The sequence below is a fragment of the Loxodonta africana genome, chromosome 8 (genome assembly GCF_030014295.1).
Source record: "Loxodonta africana isolate mLoxAfr1 chromosome 8, mLoxAfr1.hap2, whole genome shotgun sequence".
Taxonomy (NCBI): Eukaryota; Metazoa; Chordata; class Mammalia; order Proboscidea; family Elephantidae; genus Loxodonta; species Loxodonta africana.
The window spans coordinates 5759264-5781485 of record NC_087349.1 but is presented as its reverse complement, the minus strand read 5'-3'; the positions used below and the strand labels follow the sequence as shown (position 1 = coordinate 5781485).

At 39.5% G+C, this 22222-nt stretch overlaps 1 protein-coding gene across 1 annotated transcript; it reads left to right on the top strand.

The window, feature by feature from the left end:
- The first annotated feature begins 13608 nt into the window (after window positions 1-13608).
- On the top strand, window positions 13609-14989 carry LOC100667442 (olfactory receptor-like protein OLF3). Its single transcript, XM_010600124.3, has one exon. The coding sequence runs from the start codon at window positions 13683-13685 to the stop codon at window positions 14700-14702; it is 1020 nt and encodes a 339-aa protein (XP_010598426.2). The 5' UTR covers window positions 13609-13682; the 3' UTR covers window positions 14703-14989.
- The last annotated feature ends 7233 nt before the right edge of the window (window positions 14990-22222 follow it).

The window sequence follows — 22222 nt, the reverse complement described above, 5'->3', positions numbered from 1 at the left end:
GCACCCTGATTGCATGTTCAATCAATATCAGACTGCAGAACTTGGTAAAAATCTTCAATTTCTTCATCTTTGGCCTTAGTGGTTGGTTCATAAATTTGAATAATTATATAATAATTAGAATAATAATTAACTGGCCTTCCTTGTAGGTGTATGGATATTATCCTACCACTGATAGCGTTGTACTTGAGGATAGATCTCGAAATGTCCTTTTTTACGATGAACATGTGTCTTCAAGTTGTCATTCCCAGCAGAGTAGACCATATGATTGCCTGATTCAAAATGACCAATACCAGTCCGTTTCAGCTCACTAATGCCTAATGCGTTCTATTACATTTTTGAAGATTTCCAATTTTCCTAGATTCATACTTCATGCATTCCAGGCTCCAATCGTTAATGGATATTTGCAGCTGTGTCTTCTCATTTTGAGTCGTGCCACATCAGCAAATGAAGGTCCAGAAAGCTTGACTCCACCCATGCCATTAAGGTTGACTCTGCTTTGAGGAGGCAGCACTTCCCCAGTCGTATTTTGAGTGCCTTCCAACATGAGAGGCTCGTCTTCCACCACTATATAAGACAATGTTCCACTGCTATTCATAAGGTTTTCACCGGCTAATTCTTTTCAGAAGTAGACCACTGGGTCCTTCTTGCTAGTCTGTCTTAGTCTGAAAGCTCAGCTGAAACCCGTCTACCATGGTTGACCTTGCTGGTATTTGAATACCGGTAGCGTAACTTTCAGCATCACAGCAACACGCAAGCCCCCACAGTATGACAAACTGACAGATGCATGGACAATGCACCAATAGACTCAAGCATAACAATGATTGTGAGGGTGGCACAGGACAGGGCAGTGTTTCCTTCCGTTGTACATAGCGTTGCTATGAGTCGGAACCAACTGGTTGGCACCTAACAACAATAACAGGAAGACTTAATCATTAAGATCAAAATCATATATTCGAGCAGATGAAACATAAGCAGAAATTTCATTGTTATTTTAATTTCTATTACTTTAATTATTGATGAAACCAAACTCGATTTTCATACATTTATTTTTTAATGAGATGGATTGACACAGTGGCTGCAACAATGGGCTCAAGCATAACAATGATTGTGAGGATGGGGCAGGACCAAGCAGTGTTTCTATTTGTTGTACATAGAGTCACATGGGTCAGAACGGACCTGACGGTACCTGACAACAATAACACTTTTTAACAGATTTATTAAGGTATAACTGATCTACACAATTAATTACATGTATTTGAAGTGTACAATTTGATATGTTTTGACATTGGTATGTACCAAAGTAAACCGTTACCACAATTGAGATCATGAACAAATCTATTACCCTCAAAAGCTTCCTCATGTCTTTGTAATTCTTCCCTTCTGCCCATGCCCAACTTAAAAGATATTGCTTCACAATCTTCTAGCTTACATTGTTTCTGACGGTAAATCTATCAGCTGTCATCCTTATTTTGTTCCTTTCTATGTAATGTATATTTTTTCTCTGACTGCTTTTAAGGTTTTTTCTTTGTCATTGGTTTTGAGCAATTTAGTTATGAAATATCTTGGTGTAGTTTTCTTCATGCTTCTTGTACTTGGGGTTCCTCAGGCTTCCTATATCTGTGGATTTATAGTTTCCATCAAATTTGGAAATTTTTTTTGCTATTATTACTCCAAATATTTCTCCAATTACATGTTCACCAAGCTGTTTAGTATTGTCTCACATTTCATAGATGCTTTGTTAATTTTTTTGGAGACTTTTTCTCTATGTGTTTCATTTTGGATAGATTCTATTGTTACGTCAAGTTCAATAATCTTTTCTTCTGCAATATGTAATCTGCCATTAATCCCATTCAGTCATGTTTTTCTATCAGTAATTGTAGTTTCCATCCCTAGAACTTAGATTTGGTTCTTTTTTATAGCTTCCATGTCTCTACTAGAGGACAGTAATGGCTCAGTGGTAGAATTCTTGCCTTTCATGTGGGAGACCCGGGTCGGATTCTTTGCAAGTGTACCTTATACACAGCCACAACTCATCTGGCAGTGGAGGCTTGCATGTTACTATGATGTTGAACAGGTTTGAATGGAGCTTCCAGACTAAGATGGATTAGCAAAAAAAGCCTGGAAATCTACATCCAAAAAAAAAGATCAGCCAATGAGATCCTGTGGATCGTGACCATCCAATCCCATTGTGCATGGATCACTGTGAGTTGGGGGCCAACTCTATGGCAGCTAACAATAACAACAATAACAATTGTAAAATAGTGTTTAAATATTGTGTTAAAATGTTTTATTATTGGAAAGATCCAAACTTTTAGGTAGATAGCTCACAGAAATACTGTTACAGTTTTCAAAAGTCATTGGCTACTAATTCTAGAGGCTTTTGAAAAGTATTGATCTTAAATATCAGGGAACTTCCACGAGATCAATGTAGTCAGAAACATATGTATGACAAAAGGAAAGACGTTGCCTGTCACTTCTCTGGAAAAGAAGTAGAAAGAAAACCCAAAGGCCTTTAGGACTGGAAAGAACCATTCATGGGTGTTTTCATGTTTTTAGGAATGGCATGTCATGACCAACCTAAGAACTTTCCTCTGGGTTTCAGGAGGGTAGGGCAAAGAGATTGAAGGGATTTGGAGAGAAGGAAATACTAAGAATTTCCTCAGCAAATACAGGTAGCTAGAAAAGCAAATCAAATGTCCTTTTAATTAGCTCTAAATGCTTAAGCTGGGAAAATTGACTCTGGCAGGGACAGAAGGCTAGCCAGCAGGCAGCTTTGAAAACTGTCCAGAGAGGCGATCAGTAACAGGCAGCCTTGAAGTCTTCATCCTGATTATCTGCAATGAGTCACCCTTTACAGGACAAAGCTACCGCCTGGTACAAATCAGAAAGCAGTAGGGGAGTGAGTGAGATTGATGTCTTAAAGCTTCTGAGATTAATCTTCCCAATCATTCTTTGAGGGTCTTTTCCCTGTGGCTACTGCCTGGGCCAAGCTTTTAACAGAAAAATCAGATGAACAAACTAAAAAGAAAACCTAATTTTCCTTCTTTTATTATGACAGTTAAACAAAAAAGTGGAAAGAAGAAAAAAAAAATCACTCGTTTTACCCTTCCTGTTATTTACCAAGTTTCCACATGCCATTGCCTGTGTTCACTCTGTGAGCAACAGAAGCAAACTTTGACTAATTTAAGCAGAAAACACATTTATTAAGGGTTACTGAATAGCTTATGGCAGTGGTGATTCAGTGGCAGAATTCTCGTCTTCCATGGGGAGGACTTGGGTTTGATTCCGGGCCAATGCGCCTCATGTGTAGCTACCACTTATCTGTCAGTAGAAATTTGTGTTACTGTGATGCTGAGCAGGTTTCAGGGGATCTTCTAGAGTAAGACAGACTGAGAAGAGAGGCCTGGAATCTACTTCCAAAAGTCAGCCAAAGAAAACCCAAGGGAGCACAATGGTCTGATCCACATGGATCATGGGTATGGTGGGGGACTGGGCAGTGCTTTGTTTCATTGTGAATGGTCGCCATGAGTTGGGGCCACTTGACAGCAGCTAGTCACAACAACTGAATAGCTCACACAGTCTCTTAGACCCAGGCATGGAGTTCACAGAGTCAAGATAATGTTCAAAAATTATTGTGCAGAACTGGTACCACAAACAGCAGCCTGCACTGCCGACACCATGGAGTACCAGACGTTGCTAGAACTGTATTGCCCCTGATTCTGGAAACTGGGCTTGTTGCTGTCGCTAGTGCCAGTCTCACCACCTTCCATTCTGGGCAGTTTCTCCATCTCTGAACCGCTAGTGCTTGCTCCAAATTCTGACAGCAAAGCCCCTGAGTGACACAGCTTGGGTCACAAGTTAGCACTCTGCTGCAAGGGAGTGTGAGAACACGTTAGCCTCCACTAAGAGAGAAGACCCCACCCGGAGAAGATTCAGATGCTTGGTGGAAAAATAATCATGACAGACATCGTTTACTGTCTACAACTTTGGCTACCCCAAATCAACGTATTTCCTTCTTCTCATTTTAACAAGCCTCCCCTCTTGGAACACTCATTTGACACAGCGCACACAGAACGCACTCTCTCTCTTCTCAAAAGTTTGTAAGACTCATCAGTTCAGGCTTTCACCTCCAAGACTGGAATTCCTGGATGGAGCCCATTCCTTCTCTAGAATGTCAACATCCTGTCTGGATATTCTGCGAAGTACAGAGTAACCTTCAAAGTGAACCTCCACGGGCACACCCTACATTAAATGGTAGCGGAAGGGAGATGAAAGAAGAAGAAAAGTAGTTAGAAAGGCAAATATACACAGCATGCCAAGGGGAAAAATACGTGCAGAGGCTATATCCTCCTTTCTGCAGCTGGTCATGGGGACACGGTGTTTGTGACTATATCCACCTCCCACCCCACGATTCCTTTGCCCTCAGCCATCTCTTCAGCTTGAGTCTTTCACCAAAAGGGTTATTGAAATTCTTATTTCTCAGGAGGGGAAAATGTTGAGAGTGAGAATTAGGTATGTAGAAACGGACAATTATGTCCCTCATACACCGCCTGTTAAATTCCTGTTTTCCTCCTTTTCCTTTTATAGGCTTATCCTTTTCAGAGGCTGCTTGGGTGGCATAAATGGTTAAGTGCTAGACTCCTAACTGAAAGATTAGAGGTTCAAGGTCACCCAGAGGTGCCTCGGAAGAAAGGTATGGTGATTTCCTTCTGAAAAATCAACAGTTGAAAACCCTATGGAGCACAGTTCTACTCTGATACACATGGGGTTGCCATGAGTCAGAGCTACTTCAGTGGCAATTGGTTTTTATTTTTGGTTTATTCTTTTCAGGATATTTCCTCAGTCAGTGCCAGTAAATTAAATTACTTGGGACGCCTGAGACTGCAGGAGTTCCTAATTAGTAGCTGCTTGTGAAAGACAAAAGCCCTGTTAGTACAGTGGTTAAGTGCTCAGATCCTAATGCAAAGGTTGATGGTTTGAGCCTATCAGGCGCTCTGTGGGAGAACCATGTGGCAGCCTACTTCTGTAAAGATTTACAGCCTTGGAAACCCTATGGGGCAATTCTACTCTGTCCTATAGGGTCACTATGAGTCAAAATCAACACAACGGCATTTTTTTTGTGTGTGTGAAGGACATTCTGGACCAATACAAGGGAGGAAAGCACTGTTAATGCAACAGCAAAATAAGATGAAATTCTAAACAACAAAGCCATTATGATGGTTAAGGTTGTGTGTCAACTTGGCTGGGCCATGATTCTCAGTGTTTTGGCAGTTGTATAATGTTGTGATCACTTCCCTGTTGAAATTTGTTTGTGATCACCCCCATGATGGAATCTGATGAGTGGTACCCATGGGGGCAGGGCCTGTGGTGGGTCAGTGCCCCTTCAGCCTTCATACCTCCACCCTCCACTGCCTACTTCTTTCCGGCTCTCCTTGCCAAGGTTTTTGGCTTGCTCTGGAACCTGCAGCCACCTTCTGTTCATCTGACCTGCAGTTCTTGGAACTTGAGCTAGCAGCTTACCTGCCAATCTTGGGCTTCAGATTTTCACAGCCTGTGAGCCAGAGTCCTGCTCTCTGACCTGCTGATTTTGGGTTTGCAGCCCCTGCAGCTACGTGAGTCAGGAGAAGCCTTGTGGTCTTGTCTGACAATCTTGGAATTTATCAGCCTTCACAGTATGTGAGAAAGAGCCCTGCTCACTGACATGCTGATCTTGGTTTTGCCAGCCTCTGCTGCTACGTGAATCAGAAGAAGCCTCTATCCTGATCCACGGACTTGGGATGTTCCAACCTGTACAATTGTGTGAGTTTTTTCCTTAATATAAATCTTTCTACTTGTATATTTATATGCTTTACTCGTTTTGCTTCTCTAGAGAACCCAGCCTAAGATTTCCATTAAGAAGAAACTTGCTTTGTAAAGTGAAACACTGAAAAATATTTGAGAATAAAATCTGGTTCAGTATTTAATAACCATAAAAATATCCTCAAAGTTTGTCTGTAAAAGAAGCCTGTTGGGGAAATTTTAGTTTCAAAGATTAATTGTTTTCTTGCGTGAAATTTAACATTTAATCTCCACAGGCCTTTCAGAAAATTACTCACCATGGTTAAGAACACTTAAATTAAATTAATGTGTGTAACATTAGAGCATCTATAAATAGTCTTGTCTTTTTGTTAATCAAAAATCTTGGCTTGTCATTCTGTTTATTTGATACATGTACAGATAAATAAAGGATTTTGGTAGATTCCTAATCTTAAAACAATGTGTCTGAATGACTTTTGATATGACAGTTGTCATGAATTGAATTGTGTCTGCCAAAAATATGTGTATCAATTTGTCTAAGTCATGATTCCCAGTGTTGTATGATTGTCCACCATTTTGTCATCAGATGTGATTTTTCTATGTGTTGTAAATCCTATCTCTATGATGGTATTAGTAGCAGTTATGTTAATGAGGCAGGACTCAACCTATAAGATTAAAAAAAAAAAAATCCAATTATTAATGGATATTTGCAGCTGTTTCTGCTCATTTTGAGTCATGCCATATCAGCAAATGAAGGTCCTGAAAGCTTGACTCCATCCATATCATTAAGGTCAACTCTACTATGAGGAGGCAGCTCTTCCCCAGTCATATTTTGAGTGCCTTCCAACCTGAGGGGCTCATCTTCCAGCACTGTATCAGACAATTTTCCACTTTCACTGGTTAATTATTTTCAGTAGACTTTCAGGTCCGTTTTGCTAGTCTGTGTTAGTCTGAAAGCTCAGCTGAAACCTGTCTGCCATGGGTGGCCCTGCTGATATTTGAATACTGTTGGCATAGATCCCAGCATCACAGCAATACGCAAGCTCCCACAGTACAACAAACTGACAGAGAACTGATAAAAACCCAGAAAAATTTTTTTTGTAGACATAGACAAGATTATTTTTTAAAATTGACATGGAAAGGCAAAGGAAGTAGAATAGCTAAAAATAATTTTGAAAAAGAATAAAATGTGAGGAATCAGTTTACCTTATTTTTAGATGTATTATATATCTGCAATAATCAAGACTATTTAATATTGGTAAAGGGATAGACACACAGATGAACTGAACACAATAAATAACGCAGAAGTAAATCCCACAAATATCCCCCACTGTTTTTTTTTAAATGGTACAGAAGCAATTTAATAGAGGAAAGAGCCTTTTGAACAACTGGTGCTGGAGCATTTGGACATACATAGGCCAAAAAAACGCCCAAAAAAACAACTCTGCCTAAGTCTCATACTTTATACAAAAAATGTATCGCTTACTTAAATGTAAAATGTAACAGTATAAAATTAAAAACCAAAACACAAGCAAAACTTTGGGATCTAGAGTTAGGCAATGTGTTCTTAGAGTTGATACAAAAAGTATGGTTTATAAAATGAAAAGATGATAATTTTGGCTTCATCAAGATTAAGAACTTTTATGTTGTGAAAGACTCTGTCTAGAGATTGAAAATAGAAGTGGTCGGCTGGGAGAAAATATTTGCAAACCACACATCCAATGAAGGACTAGAACATGTAAAGGACTCTCAAAACCCAGTAGTAAAAAAATAAAAAAACGAACATACTAAGTAGAACATGGACAAAAGGCACAAAGAGACATTTAACGAAAGAAGATAAAGAAATGGAAAATTAGCACATGAAAAGATGTTCAACATCATTAACCTTTAGCGAACCATAATGAGATATCGCATACGTATCAGAATGGCTAAAAACAACAACAAAATAGACACAATACCAAATGGTGAACATGCAAAGAAACTGGATCAAATGCATACATTACTGGTTGGAATGTAAAATGCTGCGGCCACTTTGGAAAACAATTTGGCTGTTTCTTAAAAAACTAATTATGCAACTATCACAAAATCCACCAATTGTACTCCTGGGCTATTTTCCTAGAGAAGTGAAGATTCTGCTCACACAAAAACCTGTACACAAATGCTTACAGCAGTTTTATTCAGAATAGTAAAAAACTAGAAACAAATCAGATGTGCCTCAACAAGTGATTGTTTAAACAAATAGTGGTAGATCTATACCATAGGCTACTCCTCAACAGTAGAAAGGGGCAAACCATTGATGCACTCACCAAATGAGATACATCTCCAAAGAATGATGCGGAATGAAAAAAACCAATCCCAGATGGCTTTCTACTATATGATTCCATTGATATATCATTCTGAAAATGCCAAAATCACAGAAATGAAGAACAGATAGAGATAGAGGCAAGAGAGAAGTAGGTGTGGTTAGGAGAGGCAACCTGAGGGATCCTGTGGTGATGGAAACGTTGCCTATCATGGCTGCATCCATGTCAATATCCTATTTGTGACATGGTACTATAGTTTTACAAGATGTTACCTTTGGGGTAAACAGGGAAAAAGGTACAAGGGACTTCTCTGTATTATTTCTTACAACTGAATGTGAATTCACAATTATCTCAAAATTAAAAAAAAAAAAAAGTGGAATCTAAAAAAAAAAAAAGCTGAAAATGAGTAGAGATTTCACCTTCTGTGTTAAGGATTTGTATGACCTTGTTCCTTTTCTTTCTTTCTTTCTTTCTTTTTTTCAGTAGCTGGTAAGACTCCCTTTATCAACTTTTTATAGATTTGGTGTTTTACATCTTTCTATGTGATGCTGTTATTTTTGGAACTCAAATACTACCATGAGAAATGCACTAGCATGTTCATCAGTATGTGCAATGCTCACAGCAGCCCAATATATTGCAGATGTCTCAGGTAAGGGTACCCTGGAGCCAAAGGGGCCAGTTGGGTCCTTCAGCAGGAATGGATGTAGGCTCATTCACTGCTCATGAGAACAGGGGCATTGAGGGCTACAATTTGGGTTGGGCTACAGGAGAACATCCCCAACCTCAGGAAGCTGGCTTCTCTGACCTTGAGAATGACCTGAGGCTATAGTGAAGTGTTGTTGGGGAGGTGCTGGGAGAAAACAGCCTTCCCCAGGGGAAGAAGGGAAGCATCCAAGGCCCTGCCCTTGAGGGTTGGGACTGGTGATAACAACTAAGACTTGCGTAAGACTCCTAAGGGGCTCTGCCAGCCCTGTGTTGCCAGCGAAGCCGCTGGCACACTTGATTAGCTCTGACTCATTCTTGTGTCTCCTGTGAACTTCCTTCCTGCAGCGCTCCTCAAAACGTGAGGTAGTCCTAGGGGGTTTCTGAGTCTGGGGGACCAAGGATCCTGGATTACTAATCTCAATCACCCACCACTTTGTTAGAGGGAAGCACTCTTCAGAAATCAACTTAAACCAAGATTGAAGCAACATGTTCTTTCTGACAGGCACCAATTAATGTTTGAGAGCTCGTAGTGGAGGTGTCAACAGAGGGTGGATTTGGGGGCTTCGTGACTCATTATGAATTTTGGATTAGGAATGGGAAACATGACTGATGAAGTCTTCTTACCTCTAAGGACTATAGCAAATGTATTAAAATAACTCTGCATAAGCTTAAGGCTTGAGTACAATTTTGTTCAACAGACTTCTCAATTTCAGAGTTTAGTACTGGCAGATAGAAAGAGAGGGAATGAGAGAATGAGTAAGCAAGAGAGAGACAAGACAAGCCAAGAAAAGAGATTATATCTTTTGTTAAACAATGAAAATACTATGGATGAATTCTTGGGGAGACAAGGAAGAAGCAGTTGGTGGAAATATTAGTATATTACATTTCCAGAAAAGATAATTGTCATTTGCTTTAAAGTATCTTATCTTAATTATTTCCCTACAAGTTAGGTACACAAGATATTATGACTTCCCTCCCAGTAATAGAAAGATTGAGATGTAAGACAATTAAATGGTTCGTTCAAAATGAGTTTGACAACAAGAGTGAATTGGGGCTAGAATTTAGGTCTTCTAATTTTCGTTCCAGAATTGGTTCTTCTAGAAGAGGGTGTAGGGATTGCACTGTGATGAGTTGCCAGGCTGAGGGAATTATACCGCAGAACATCCTAGTCTTAGCTACAAGGGACAAGAGATATAAAGAAGGAGGATGTTTACAGAATGACACCATGATGAAATATATGATGGAAAGTGAATTTTAGGGCCTCTCATACTGAAGAAACTGGGTCTAAATAATTGGACTCAGATGCAAGAAGAGTCAGGTAAATAAAGTCAGACTAGAAGATGATAATAAGACCCAAAAGAGGAAAAAGTAATTGTCCTTACAGGATGTCAAATCCTTCTTTGAGATGTCACCTACTCAGGTGGCTCTGGAGCTCTGTCTCCAAACATTCGGATGATGCAAATATCCCTGCTCATGGTGACGCTCTCAGTGCCTACGTCAGCCAACTCTTTCTCCTTGAATCAAAGGGATCCTTTTCTAAATGAAAGTGCCTTGTCTATGACAGCCTGACTCTGTGGAGGTATGGATCTGAGTGATTTTGTCTGAGTGATTTTCATTACTATTAAAGCAGGAAAATAGTTTCATGAAAGAAACAGATCAGCAGGTTGTAGGACTTCCCTCTGTGCTCTGCTTTCATATTTAAGATTTCCACTTCTGTCAGCTAAGATTGCTGAGAGCCCCAATAAGGAGGCCAAGTGTGCTTAAGGATGGATGGCCTGTTATTAAAGATTATGTACAGACAAATTCAGGTGAGACAAAGGCTGTGGGGTGTCATCTCTGTACTGGATAGTGGAACACTTGGGCAATGGCCTCAGCCTTGAGCTTCCCCCTGGTTGGGGTTGAATTTTTGAGGCTGATCTAAGACTTTGTCCAACCATGCACTCATTGAATTGGTATCATTGTTGAATTGTGCAAAGATTATTATTTTGAAATACAATGTAGTTTTGAAATGTGAGACACAGAGGAATGTGACAATGTGTGCATACCTCCAAATTCTCCCAATTTACTACTTCTCTTTTCCTAATGTGGGGAAAATGGTAGAGAATAATTTGTTGTTGTTGTTAGGCAATAGAAGTGAAAACTGTTAGACAGTTCTTAAATGTGGAATAGATTTACTGGGGTAGGATAATAGAATGTGGCACTTACTGTTGCAAATGGAAACAGGACCCAAGTATCAAACCCTGAATACTTCCTTCCGTGCAAAGACAAATCAAATATTGGACTGTTGGTCCATAAAGTAGCAATGGAAATTCTAATGCTAATTCTGAAGAAATAGGAAATATTAAAAGTTGATAAACTGTGTTAAGAAAAACATCAGAAGTTGAGAGACCTGAAAGTGAAGATTCTGACTGTGTGGCAACATCAGAGAGAAACGTTGTGTTGGTTTTTTAATTTTATCTGTGTGTCAGGATTCCTACCTTTTTCCTGATGAGTACTGCCCATGGATTCTTCAAGGCCTTCTCATTACTAGCAGAGAAGAAATATGGTGAGGACCTTGTAAAGGAATACAAGGGAACTCTATATGGAGACATCATATTGTTACTTGAGTTACATCCTTCTCTCTCGGGCACCCTGCAAAGCTGTACAACGCTGGGCATGGATAGACTCCCATTTGATGGATCAACTGGTAAGAGCTTAAGAAAATCATAACAGACGAGTTGGGTGATGTCTAACATCAAAGATTCCAAAATACAGATGTTTTCAATAAACATGAAAAAACCACTGAGAATTTAGCATTAAAAATGTATTTAACTTAACTATTTTTTTTTTTATTGTCAGTTTCCCTAGGGAATATTCACACTTAAAGTCCTTATATCTAGCAAAGATGACCCTTCTTAGATGTTTGTCAAGGTATTGGAAAGACACTTCTACTTTCTGATGTACGCCTGCTGTATATTCAACAAAGGTTAACAGATGTTTTCATGGAGCATTTTCTGATGCCTCAGAATCTGAACTTCTGCTTTGGGGCAGGTAGATGTTTTCTCAGGATGATCTAGGTTAAAAGTTAGAAAGTGAGGAGTGGTGGTGGAACTATCACAATGGAACAGAAAAGGAGAAACTTGAAAAGGAGATTAGATATTGAAGTGGACGTTAGGAAAGAGACGTATAAGAAATAGCTGTAACTATTTGAGCCATATATGCAATGGCATTCCTGGAAAGAGTTATTTTGTTTGGTCCGTCATCAGCAATGAGACTAGAAGAGAAGGCAGTCTTCATTCTTTAGCTCAGATACCCCATCCTGACCTCTGTCTGAGTTCTGGGATGAGATTAGAACCTCTGTTTCTGCCCTGAACCCTGCCTGCCTCTTTTATCTCCTACTTTCCCTTATTTTTGTTTACTGCAATAAAAGGAAATGTAGTCGCTAGGCAGACATGAAGCCTTAAGGGGTCAGTCCTACAAATTTCTGTAAAACAAGCAAGTTCTTTCTGTTTAGTATCCAAAATTAGTATTTTACTTCTGTTTAATAACACACTTTTGAGAGAGAGAGACTAACAAGGGAAACTCTAGCTGAATGTACATCAACATAAATTAATGTCCTCTTGCCCTGGATAAGGAGGAAGGAACATCCAACATTTGCCTTTTCTTCCTTCTTTTATTCTAGAAAGATTAAACAGCCATTTCCTATTCTCTTTCTTCTTAGCCCATATCCAAAGAGTAGAATCTTAACAGCAGCCAGCTGAAAAGAGAAAAAAGAAAAAGAATAACAACTTTATACTGCCTCCGATCAAAGGCTGAAGAGACCTCCCTCTCAAAATAAATAAATAAATAAAAATAAAGAACCCAAAATACAAAAAACCAAAGGCCTCCCAGGGGCATCACAGAACCCAAGCCACCTCCAAGACTTCAAATCAACGAAAGCTTGTTGCTGTTAGATGCCATTGAGTTGATTCCAACTCAGCAACCCCACGTGACAGAGTAGAACTGCCCCATAGGGTTTTCTAGGCTGTAATCTTTTTTTTTCTTTTTTAATCTTTACAGGAACAGACTGCCAGGTCTTTCTCCCTTGGGGCCTCTGGGTGAGTTCAAACTGAGCCAACCCTTTTGTTGGCGGCCAGGCACTTAAATGTTGTGCCACCAGGGCTCCTTAAAGAAAGCTTAACATCTTTTTTTGTTTTTTCAATGCCTGAACTTGCGGACGGGATATGAGGAAAGGTACATTTGCTGCTTTATCTACTCTAGAAAAGAGGTCATGTTACTACTAATACTGTTCTACTCCAGTAATTACTATTAGTACAATTTATAAAGTACTTTACCCATAAGTTATCTACATTTAAGCTTAAACGTACTTGTAAACTATGTAATGTAATCCCATTTCTTATATGAGAGTTTAAGTCTCCAACCCAAGTTACACATACTACAAATCATAAAAACAGGATTTAAATCAAGATTCCTGGACTCCAGTTCTTTCTACAAGACACCTACATCATCTCTACTGTATAGCTGCCTCTTCCCATTTTTTTTTTAATCGATTTGCACATTTCTTTATGTTTGGAGTAGTTGGCATATTTAAGGGAGTTCATTAACTTTCTAACGACATTTTTTTTTAATGTTTATCATTTACACCTGCCATGCCATTCTCTCTTATCTCTTAGCCCTAGAGTATGAGGTAAGTTGGGGAAGAGGCATAGCTCCAAAAATTTCACTGCATTATCTATAGACTTCAAATGGGCCTCCCTGATGACCACACCAGGTCCTTATGAAGCCACTGGCCTGTCTTCTTGGTGCAGAGTAGATGTAACACACGGTGGGATCAAGCCCATCATCTGGGCCTCATGAAAATCTGAACCGCTGGGCAAAAACTGGCTGGGCATACATAACATGCTTTCTGATAGTTCTCTGATTCACAGCTTCTGTCATTTCTCACTCTCTCTGCAGATGAATTATCCTCACATTTTTTCAATGGGAACAAATAACCGGACGTGGGTGAGTGAATTTATTCTCCTCGGCCTCTCCAGTGACTGGGGCACTCAGGTGTCACTCTTTGTCCTGTTCTTGGTCATGTACCTGGTGACAGTGCTGGGTAACTTTCTCATTGTTCTTCTGATAAAACTGGACAGCCGACTCCACACACCCATGTATTTCTTCCTCACCAACCTCTCCCTTGTGGATGTCTCTTATGCCACGAGCATAGTCCCGCAGCTATTGGTGCATTTTCTTACGGAACATAAAGTAATCACCTACCTGAGCTGTGCAGTCCAGCTATTTTTCTCCCTGACCTTGGGCGGGATTGAGTTTATTCTACTGGCCGTGATGGCATATGACCGCTATGTGGCTGTGTGTGACCCCTTGAGATACTCAGCCATCATGCATGGAAGGCTGTGCACTAGGCTGGCGGTCTCATCCTGGGTCAGTGGCTCCATCAACTCTCTCTTGCATACTGCCATCACCTTTCAACTTCCCATGTGCTCAAACAAGCTTATTGATCACATATCTTGTGAAATCCTAGCTGTGGTCAGGCTGGCTTGCATGGACACATCCTCCAATAAGGTTGCAATCATGGTTTCCAGCATCATCCTGCTGATGACACCATTCTGTCTTGTTCTCTTGTCTTACTTCTGGATTATCTCCACAATCCTAAAGATCCAATCCACAGAGGGAAGGAGGAGAGCCTTCCACACATGTGCTTCTCATCTCACAGTGGTTGCCCTGTGCTACGGAATGGCCATTTTCACTTACATTCAGCCTCACTCTAGCCCCTCAGCTCTCCAGGAGAAGGTGATTTCGCTCTTCTACGCCATTTTAACACCCATGCTGAACCCCATGATTTATAGTCTGAGGAGTAAGGATGTGAAGGGGGCTTGGCAGAAGCTCTTAGGACAAATCTCTGGGTTACCATAAAAACTGGCAACTTGACAAATCATGAGCATCACACAGAGAAAAGAGCTTTGCCTCCGTGTTCCCCGCCCAAGTCAGATAAGACAGGTATAGAGTGCATCACCCTGGAAACCATGAAGGAGATGATATAACATGTTCTGGTGATGTCAGGCGGAGGATATTTTTTATGTCAGACAATCATGTTCTGTAAAGTTAAGCACTTCTGTATTAGACTCTCCCTTGATTACTGAAGTATTAAAACAAACGAAATTATTTTATTGTTTTGATTTGTAATGTTAGTTGCAATCTTGGACCTATTCATGGATCTTTCCTTGGACCACTAGTTTGTATTCATCCACAGTTTGAAAAAACAAAATACTGTGTTTCCATTGGGAACAAAATGCATTTTCACATTTGAATACTCACTAAAAATAATGATGACATATGTAGTCACAGTCAGTTATTCCGTGAGTCACTATTCTGAGGTAATAGGAGAAGAGTGTTGTGACCGATGCTGATTAAAGTGTTTTTGTGCTGGACCTACTACATATGGACATGGAGTCATTGTCTGAGTGGTAGAGTTAATTCAGTGGGGAACATCAACTACAGGTCTTGGTTTACCCTGGTAATGACACAATCAAGTGTTTTTTGTACACAGTGGCTTTGCTGGTAAAAAAAAAAAAAAAAGATGAAATTTTAGCACTGCTAAAGAAAAAATTTATTGTAGGTTTGAAGGATACCATCTAGAATGTTAAAACTTTCCAATCTCTAGAAAATAAGTGATTTCTCTCTCAAACTTTAGAAAGAAACAAACACTTAAGATACGAGATAAATGTAAAAATGTCAAAAACCAAGAAAATTAAACCCATTACCATCAAGTCAATTCTGACTCATAGCAACTCTGTAAGAACAGAGTAGACCTGCCCCACAAGGATTCCAAGGCTATAAATCCTTGAGGAAGCAGGCTGCCACATTTCTCCTATGGAGCACTGGTGGGTTCAAACCACTGACCTTTCAGTTAGCAGCCAGGCACTTTAATCACTGCACTAGCAGGGTGCCTTAAAAACACTGAAGACATATTTAATCTGTGAAAAGATAGATTCCTTGGGCAAATCCAGTGGAAGGTAATACAGCTTTAATGTAAAGTTTTGGTAATCAGGATGGATCAGTCAGTTGTGCAGATATTACCCTCAAGTCTACATATGAAGAACTTTCTAGCATCTTCTAGTACCCTCCTTTTTTACTTCCTTCTAGTTCCCCTTCCCCATTCCCAAATATACACACACACAGTGCCTTATTGAGATGGTCTGGGTTGGAAGTGGACCTTATTTCTGATGAAAACCCAAATAAGGTAAAAGAATGGGACAAATGATGGAACAAGTGATAGATAAGAGAAAGGAGGAGAAAGGATATAATAATAGCCCATCTTCTTACTCCCTTAAAGGAGTCTCAAACAGAGTCCTCCTTTCTTCCCTCTGTCTCTTCTTTCAGTTGGTTGATTTGCAGTTCTTCCATTCACTTACCATCAGACTATCACAGCATTTCAAGGTTCTAATAGACTTGAGGGTCCTATAAGCCAAACTCCACCTGATAGTCAAAGTTTACCTCAAAACTGATATAATACAAAATGTTGTGAACTAGGTAGGCATCCCAAAAAGTGTTGACGACAGTAGACTGTCTTAGTTAGTAGTGGTGCTATAACAGAAATACCACAAGTGGGTGGCTTTAACAAACAGAAATTTATTTTTTCACAGTTAGAAGTCTAAGATTCCAAATTCAGGGTGTCAGCTCTTAGGAGAAGGCGTTCTCTCTCGGCTGGCTCTGTAGAAAGGTCCTTGTCTCTTTTCAGCTACTGTTGCTTGACTATCTTCATGTGGCTTGGCATCTCTCTTCATCATCTCTTCTTGCTTAATCCTTGCTTTTACATCTCAAAAGACATTGATTTAAGATACACTCTACACTAATGGGGCCCTGCTGACGCAGTAGTTGGGTGTTTTTGACTGCTAACCGAAAGTTCAGCAGTTCGAATCCACCAGCCACGCCTTGGAAACCCCACAGGGTGGTTCTGCTTTGTACTGTAGGGTCGCTATGAGTTGAAATTGACTAGATGGCAACAGGTTTGGTCTTTTTCCCCCCTACATTAATACTGCCTCATTAACATAAAAAAGAAAACCAATTCCCAAATGGGATTACAACCACAGGTATAGGGGTTATGACTTACTACACATATTTTGGGGGGACACAAGTCAATTCATAACAGTGGACTAAGTTTCTGATGGTGTTAATTCAAGAAATATCAAGGAAGTTTCTACTATGTGTCAGTGACAAGAAGTGGTTATGGGACTGTGAAAGAACACTAAAACTGAGGCACCTGGTATGACTAAGCAACTGGCCCAGGTTTGAATCCAAACTTCCTTTGCCTTATGTTCCTTTTCTTCTGCTGCTTTCAGAAGATGTGTACCCTCCCTTGAGTGAATCATGCTTAATTAAGTCTATGATAAAAACATTTTGTTCCCAGAAAGAATGCTTGTAACCGATGTGTGATAAAGTTATAGTTTATGGTTAAACAAATGATAAGAACGTTGCAAGAGGGAAATGACGAAAATATTCCCCCAAAAGATGTTTGTGTGTGCAGTTTATTTGTGCAGAAAGTCTGTGATGGAAAATAGATTAACTTACATTATGAAAAGTTTAATTGGGACTCATATGTAACTCATGCGTAACTCCCAGCCCTCCTGATTGATGTGTTACCCAGTCCCTTCTGTATAAAAATCTCTGTCCTCTTTTCAGACTTTGGAGCACTGTATAAATATCTCTCTCCCCTTTTTGGACTTTAGAGCACTTAGTATTTTACCAAGTGTTACCCCAGCTTCAGCTGTTACAAATCCAACAATAAACCTCTATCATTTCTCTCCTTACAGGAATTCTCTTTATTTTTTATACTTTGACAGACACAACCTCCAATAAGAGGCAGTCCTGGTAATCAAGAATTTGACTTCACAGTAAGGCAGCCAGATAAAGAAACAGTTATAATGCAGGGTGGTCCAAGTTCCAGTGAGAGTAAGCCCAGGGGGCTACAACGAAGCGGTTACAATGCAGTGTGGTAGATGCTACCATGAGAGTAAGCCTACGGGCGTATAGAAGACCATTAAGTGATGGCAGAAGACTTCCTGTACAAAGAGGCCTTGAGGTTGAGAGCTGAAAGGTGAGAACCAGTTATCCCCAAGATTAACACTGCAGCCAAAGAGCAACCTCTGCAAAAAAAGCAGAGGTAGGAGACAGCATGGATATGCCAGAATGGCAGGGGTTCACCATGCAGGGAAGAGGAGGGGAGGTAGTGAGGATGAAGCAGCTGGTAGACAGGGGTCTCACCATGGAGGGCACTGAATGGCATGTCACATTTGAACTTTACTCTGAGTGCAACCAGGAGTATTAAAAGATTTTTAAACAGGGAAGTGACCTTATACAATTTTAATTTTTTTTTTGGATTTTTTTTTTTTTGTACCTTAGGTGAAGGTTCACAGAGCAAACTAGTTTATCATTAAATATTTAGCACACATATTGCTTTATGACATTGGCTAACAACTCCACGACATGTCAACACTCTTCCCTTCTTGACCTTGGGTTCCCTATTACAAGCTTTCCTGTCCCCTCCTGCCTTTCAGTCCTTGCCCCTGGGCTGTTGTGCCCCTTTCGTCTTGTTTTTTTTGTTTGTTTGTTTGTTTGTAATGGGTCTGTCTAATCTTTGGCTGAAGAGTGAACCTCGGGAGTGAGTACATTACTTAACTTAAAGCGTGCCTGAGGTCCATACACTTAGAGCTTCTCCAGTCTCTGTCAGGCCTGTAAGTCTGATCTTTTTTTTGTGAGTTAGAATTTTGCTCTACTTTTTTTTCCAGCTCTGTGTGGCACCATCTATAGTGATCCCCGTCAGAGAGGTTAGTGATGGTAGCCGGGCACCATCTAGCTGTCCTGGACTCAGTCTGGTGGAGGCTGTGGTAGATGTCGTCCATTAGTTCTTTGGACTAATCTTTCTCTTTCATGTTTAGTTTTCTTCTTTCTTCCTTGCTCCTGAAGAGGTGAGACCAGAGGAATATCTTAGATGGCCACTCACAGGGTTTTAAGACCCCATACTGTACTCACCAAAGTAGAATGTAGAGCATTTTCTTTATAAACTATGTTATGCCAGTTAGGCTGGATGTTCCCTGAGACCATGGTCCTCACAGTCCTCAGCCCAGTAATTCGGTTCCTCAGGGAGTTTGGATGTATCTATGGAGCTTCCATGACCTTGCCTTGTCCAGGTTGTGCTGGCTTCCCCAGTATTTTGTACTGTTTAACCTGTCACCAAAGTTACCACTTATCTATTATTATCTATGTAGTGTTTTTCCATCCCCACCTCTCCCCTCCCTCCTAGGGATTGTTTCTTTTTATGTGTAAAAGTTTTCATGATTTTTTACAGTAGTGGTCTCATGTAATATGTGTCCTTTTGTGATTGACTTATTTCCCTCAGCATAATGCCCTCCTGATTGATCCATGTTATGAGATGCTTTGCAGATTCATCATTGTTCTTTATCATTGGGTGGCACTCCATTGTGTGTATGTACCATAGTTTTTTTATCCATTCCTCTGTTGATAGGTATCTGGGATGCTTCCATTTTTTGCTATTGTGAACAATGCTGCAATGAACATGGGTGTTCATATGTCTATTTATGTGATGACTTTTATTTCTGTAGGATATATTCCTAGGAGTGGGATTGCTGGATCATATGGTATTTCTATACCTAGCTTTCTAAGGAAGCTCCATATTGTTTTCCAAAATGGTTGTATCATTTTGCATTCCCGCAGCCTCCCCAACGTTTGCTTTTTCCCTTTTTTTTTTTTTTTTGTTTGATTCATGCCAGCAATGCTAAGGTGAGGTGGTGTCTTTGTGGTTTTGATTTGCATTTCTCTGATGGCTATTGATCGCAAGTATTTCCTCGTGTGCCTGTTGGCCACTTTAATGTCTTCTTTGGTGAAATGTCTGTTCATTTCCTTTGCCTATTTTTTAATTGGATAATTTGTCTTTTCATTGTGGAGGGGTTGAATTTTCCTGTAGGCTTTAGAGATTAGAACTTTGTCTGATATGCAATAGTCATTTTCTTTTTCCCCCAGTCTATAGGTTCTCTTTTTACTCATTTGGTGAAGTCTTTTGATGAACATAAGCATTTAATTTTTAGAAGATGCCAGTTATCTAGCTTATCTTCTGGAGTTTGTGTGCTGTTGGTTATGGCTTGTATCCTCTTAATGCCGTGTATTAGGGCCTCTAGCATTGATCTTATTTTTTCTTCTATGAACTTTATACTTTTTGGCTTTATATTTAGGTTTTGGATCCATTTTGAATTAGTTTTTGTGTATGGTGTGAGGTTTGGGCCCTGTTTCATTTTTTTGCATATGGACTTCCAGTTTTGCCAGCACCATTTGTTAAAAAGACTGTCTTTTCCCCATTCGATGGACTTTGTGCCCTTGTCAAAGATCAGGTAACTGTAGGTGGATGGATTTACATCTGGGTTCTCGATTCTGTTCCATTGATCAATATATCTGTCATTGTACCAGTACCAGGCTGTTTTGACTACCACAGCTGTATAGTAGGTTCTGAGGTCAGGTAGTGCAAGTCCTCCAACTTTATTCTTCTTCAATAGTGTTTTACCTATCCAGAGCTTCTTCCCTTTCCATATAAAGTTAATAATTTGCTTTTCCATCTCTTTGAAGAATGTTGTTGGTATTTGGTTGGGGATTGCATTGTATTTGTAAATCGCTTTGGGTAGAATTGTCATTTTCACAATGTTGGGTCTACCTATCCATGAATGTGGTGTGTTTTTCCATTTATGTAGATCTCTTTTGGTTTCTTGTAGTAGTGTTTTGTAGTTTTCTTTGTATAGGTCTTTAAAATTCCTGGTTAGATTTATTCCTACGTATTTTATTTTTTAGGAGCTATTATGGATTATTATAAATGAAATTGTTTTCCTGATTTCCTTTTCATCATTGTCTTTATTGGTGTATAGGATTCCAACTGATTTTTGTATGTTTATCTTGTATCCTGCTATTCTGCTGAGTCTTTCTGTTAGTTCCAGTAGTTTTCTCATGGAGTCTTTTGGGCTTTCTAGGTATAATATCACATCATCCACAAATACGGACAGCTTAACTTCTTCATCACCAATTTGGATACCCTTTATTTCTTTTTCTTGCCTTATTTCTCTAGCTAGGACTTCCAGCACAGTGTTAGATAGGAGTGTCTTGTTCCGGTTCTCAAGGGGAATATTTCAGCCTCCCTCCATTAAGAATGATCGTGCATAGGTACCCTTTATTATGTTGAGAAATTTCCCTTTCTATACCTATTTTATTGAGAGTTTTTATCAGGAATGGGTGTTAAACTTTGTCCAATGCCTCTTCTGCATTGATTGAGATGATCATGTGATTCTTTTCTTTCTTTTTATTAACGTGGTGGATTACGTTGATTGGTTTTCTAATGTTGAACCATCCTTGCGTACCTGGTTGTGGTGTATTATTTCTTTGGTATGATGTTGAATTCTACTGGCTAGAATTTTGTTGAAAATTTTTGTGTCTGTGTTCATGATAGATTTCGGTCTGTAATTTTCTTTTTTTGTGGTGTCTTTACCTGGTTTTGGTATCAGGGTTATGCTGGCTTCATAAAATGATATCAAAAGTATCGCTTCCTTTTCTATGTTCTGAAATAATTTGAGTAGCACTGGTGTAAGCTCTTCTCTGAGTATTTGGTAGGATTCTCCAGTGAAGCCATCTGAGCCAGGGTTTTTTTTTTTTGTTGGGAGCTTTTATTACCTTTTCAATTTCTTCTCTTGTTATGGATGTATTCAGACTTTCAGCATCACTTTGTGTTAGTTTGGGTAGGTAGTGTGTTTCTAGAAATTTGTCCATTTCCTCTGGGTTTTCAAATTTTTGGAGTATAGTTTTTCATAATACTCTGTTATGATCCTTTTTATTTCAGTTGGGTCCTTTGTAATATCCCCATTTCATTTCTTATCTGGGTTGTTTGTGTCCTCTTCTGTTTTCCTTTGTCAGTTTGGCAAGTAGTTTGTCAATTCTTTCAAAGAGTCAACTTTTGGTTTTGTTGATTCTTTCTATTGTTTTTCTAGTCTCTATTTCACTTATTTCTGCTCTGATCTTTATTATTTCCTTCCTTCTTGTGGCTGTGGGCTTTTTTTTTTTTTGCTGTTCTCTTTTATTTGTTCGATTTGTATAGCTAATGCTTTGATTTTGTCCCTTTCTTCTTTTTTGATGGGTGCATCTGTTGCTATAAATTGATCTCTGAGGATTGCCTTTGCCGTGTCCCAAAGGTTTTGGTGTGATATGTTTTCATTCATTTGATTCTAGGAATTTTTTGATTCTATCTCTGATTTCTTTTATTACCCAGTGATTGTTAAGCAGGGTGTTATTCAGTTTCCATGTAATTGATTTTTTTTTTTCCTTACTCTTCCTGCTGTTAATTTCTACTTTGATGGCATTGTGGTCAGAGAAGATACCTTGTATTA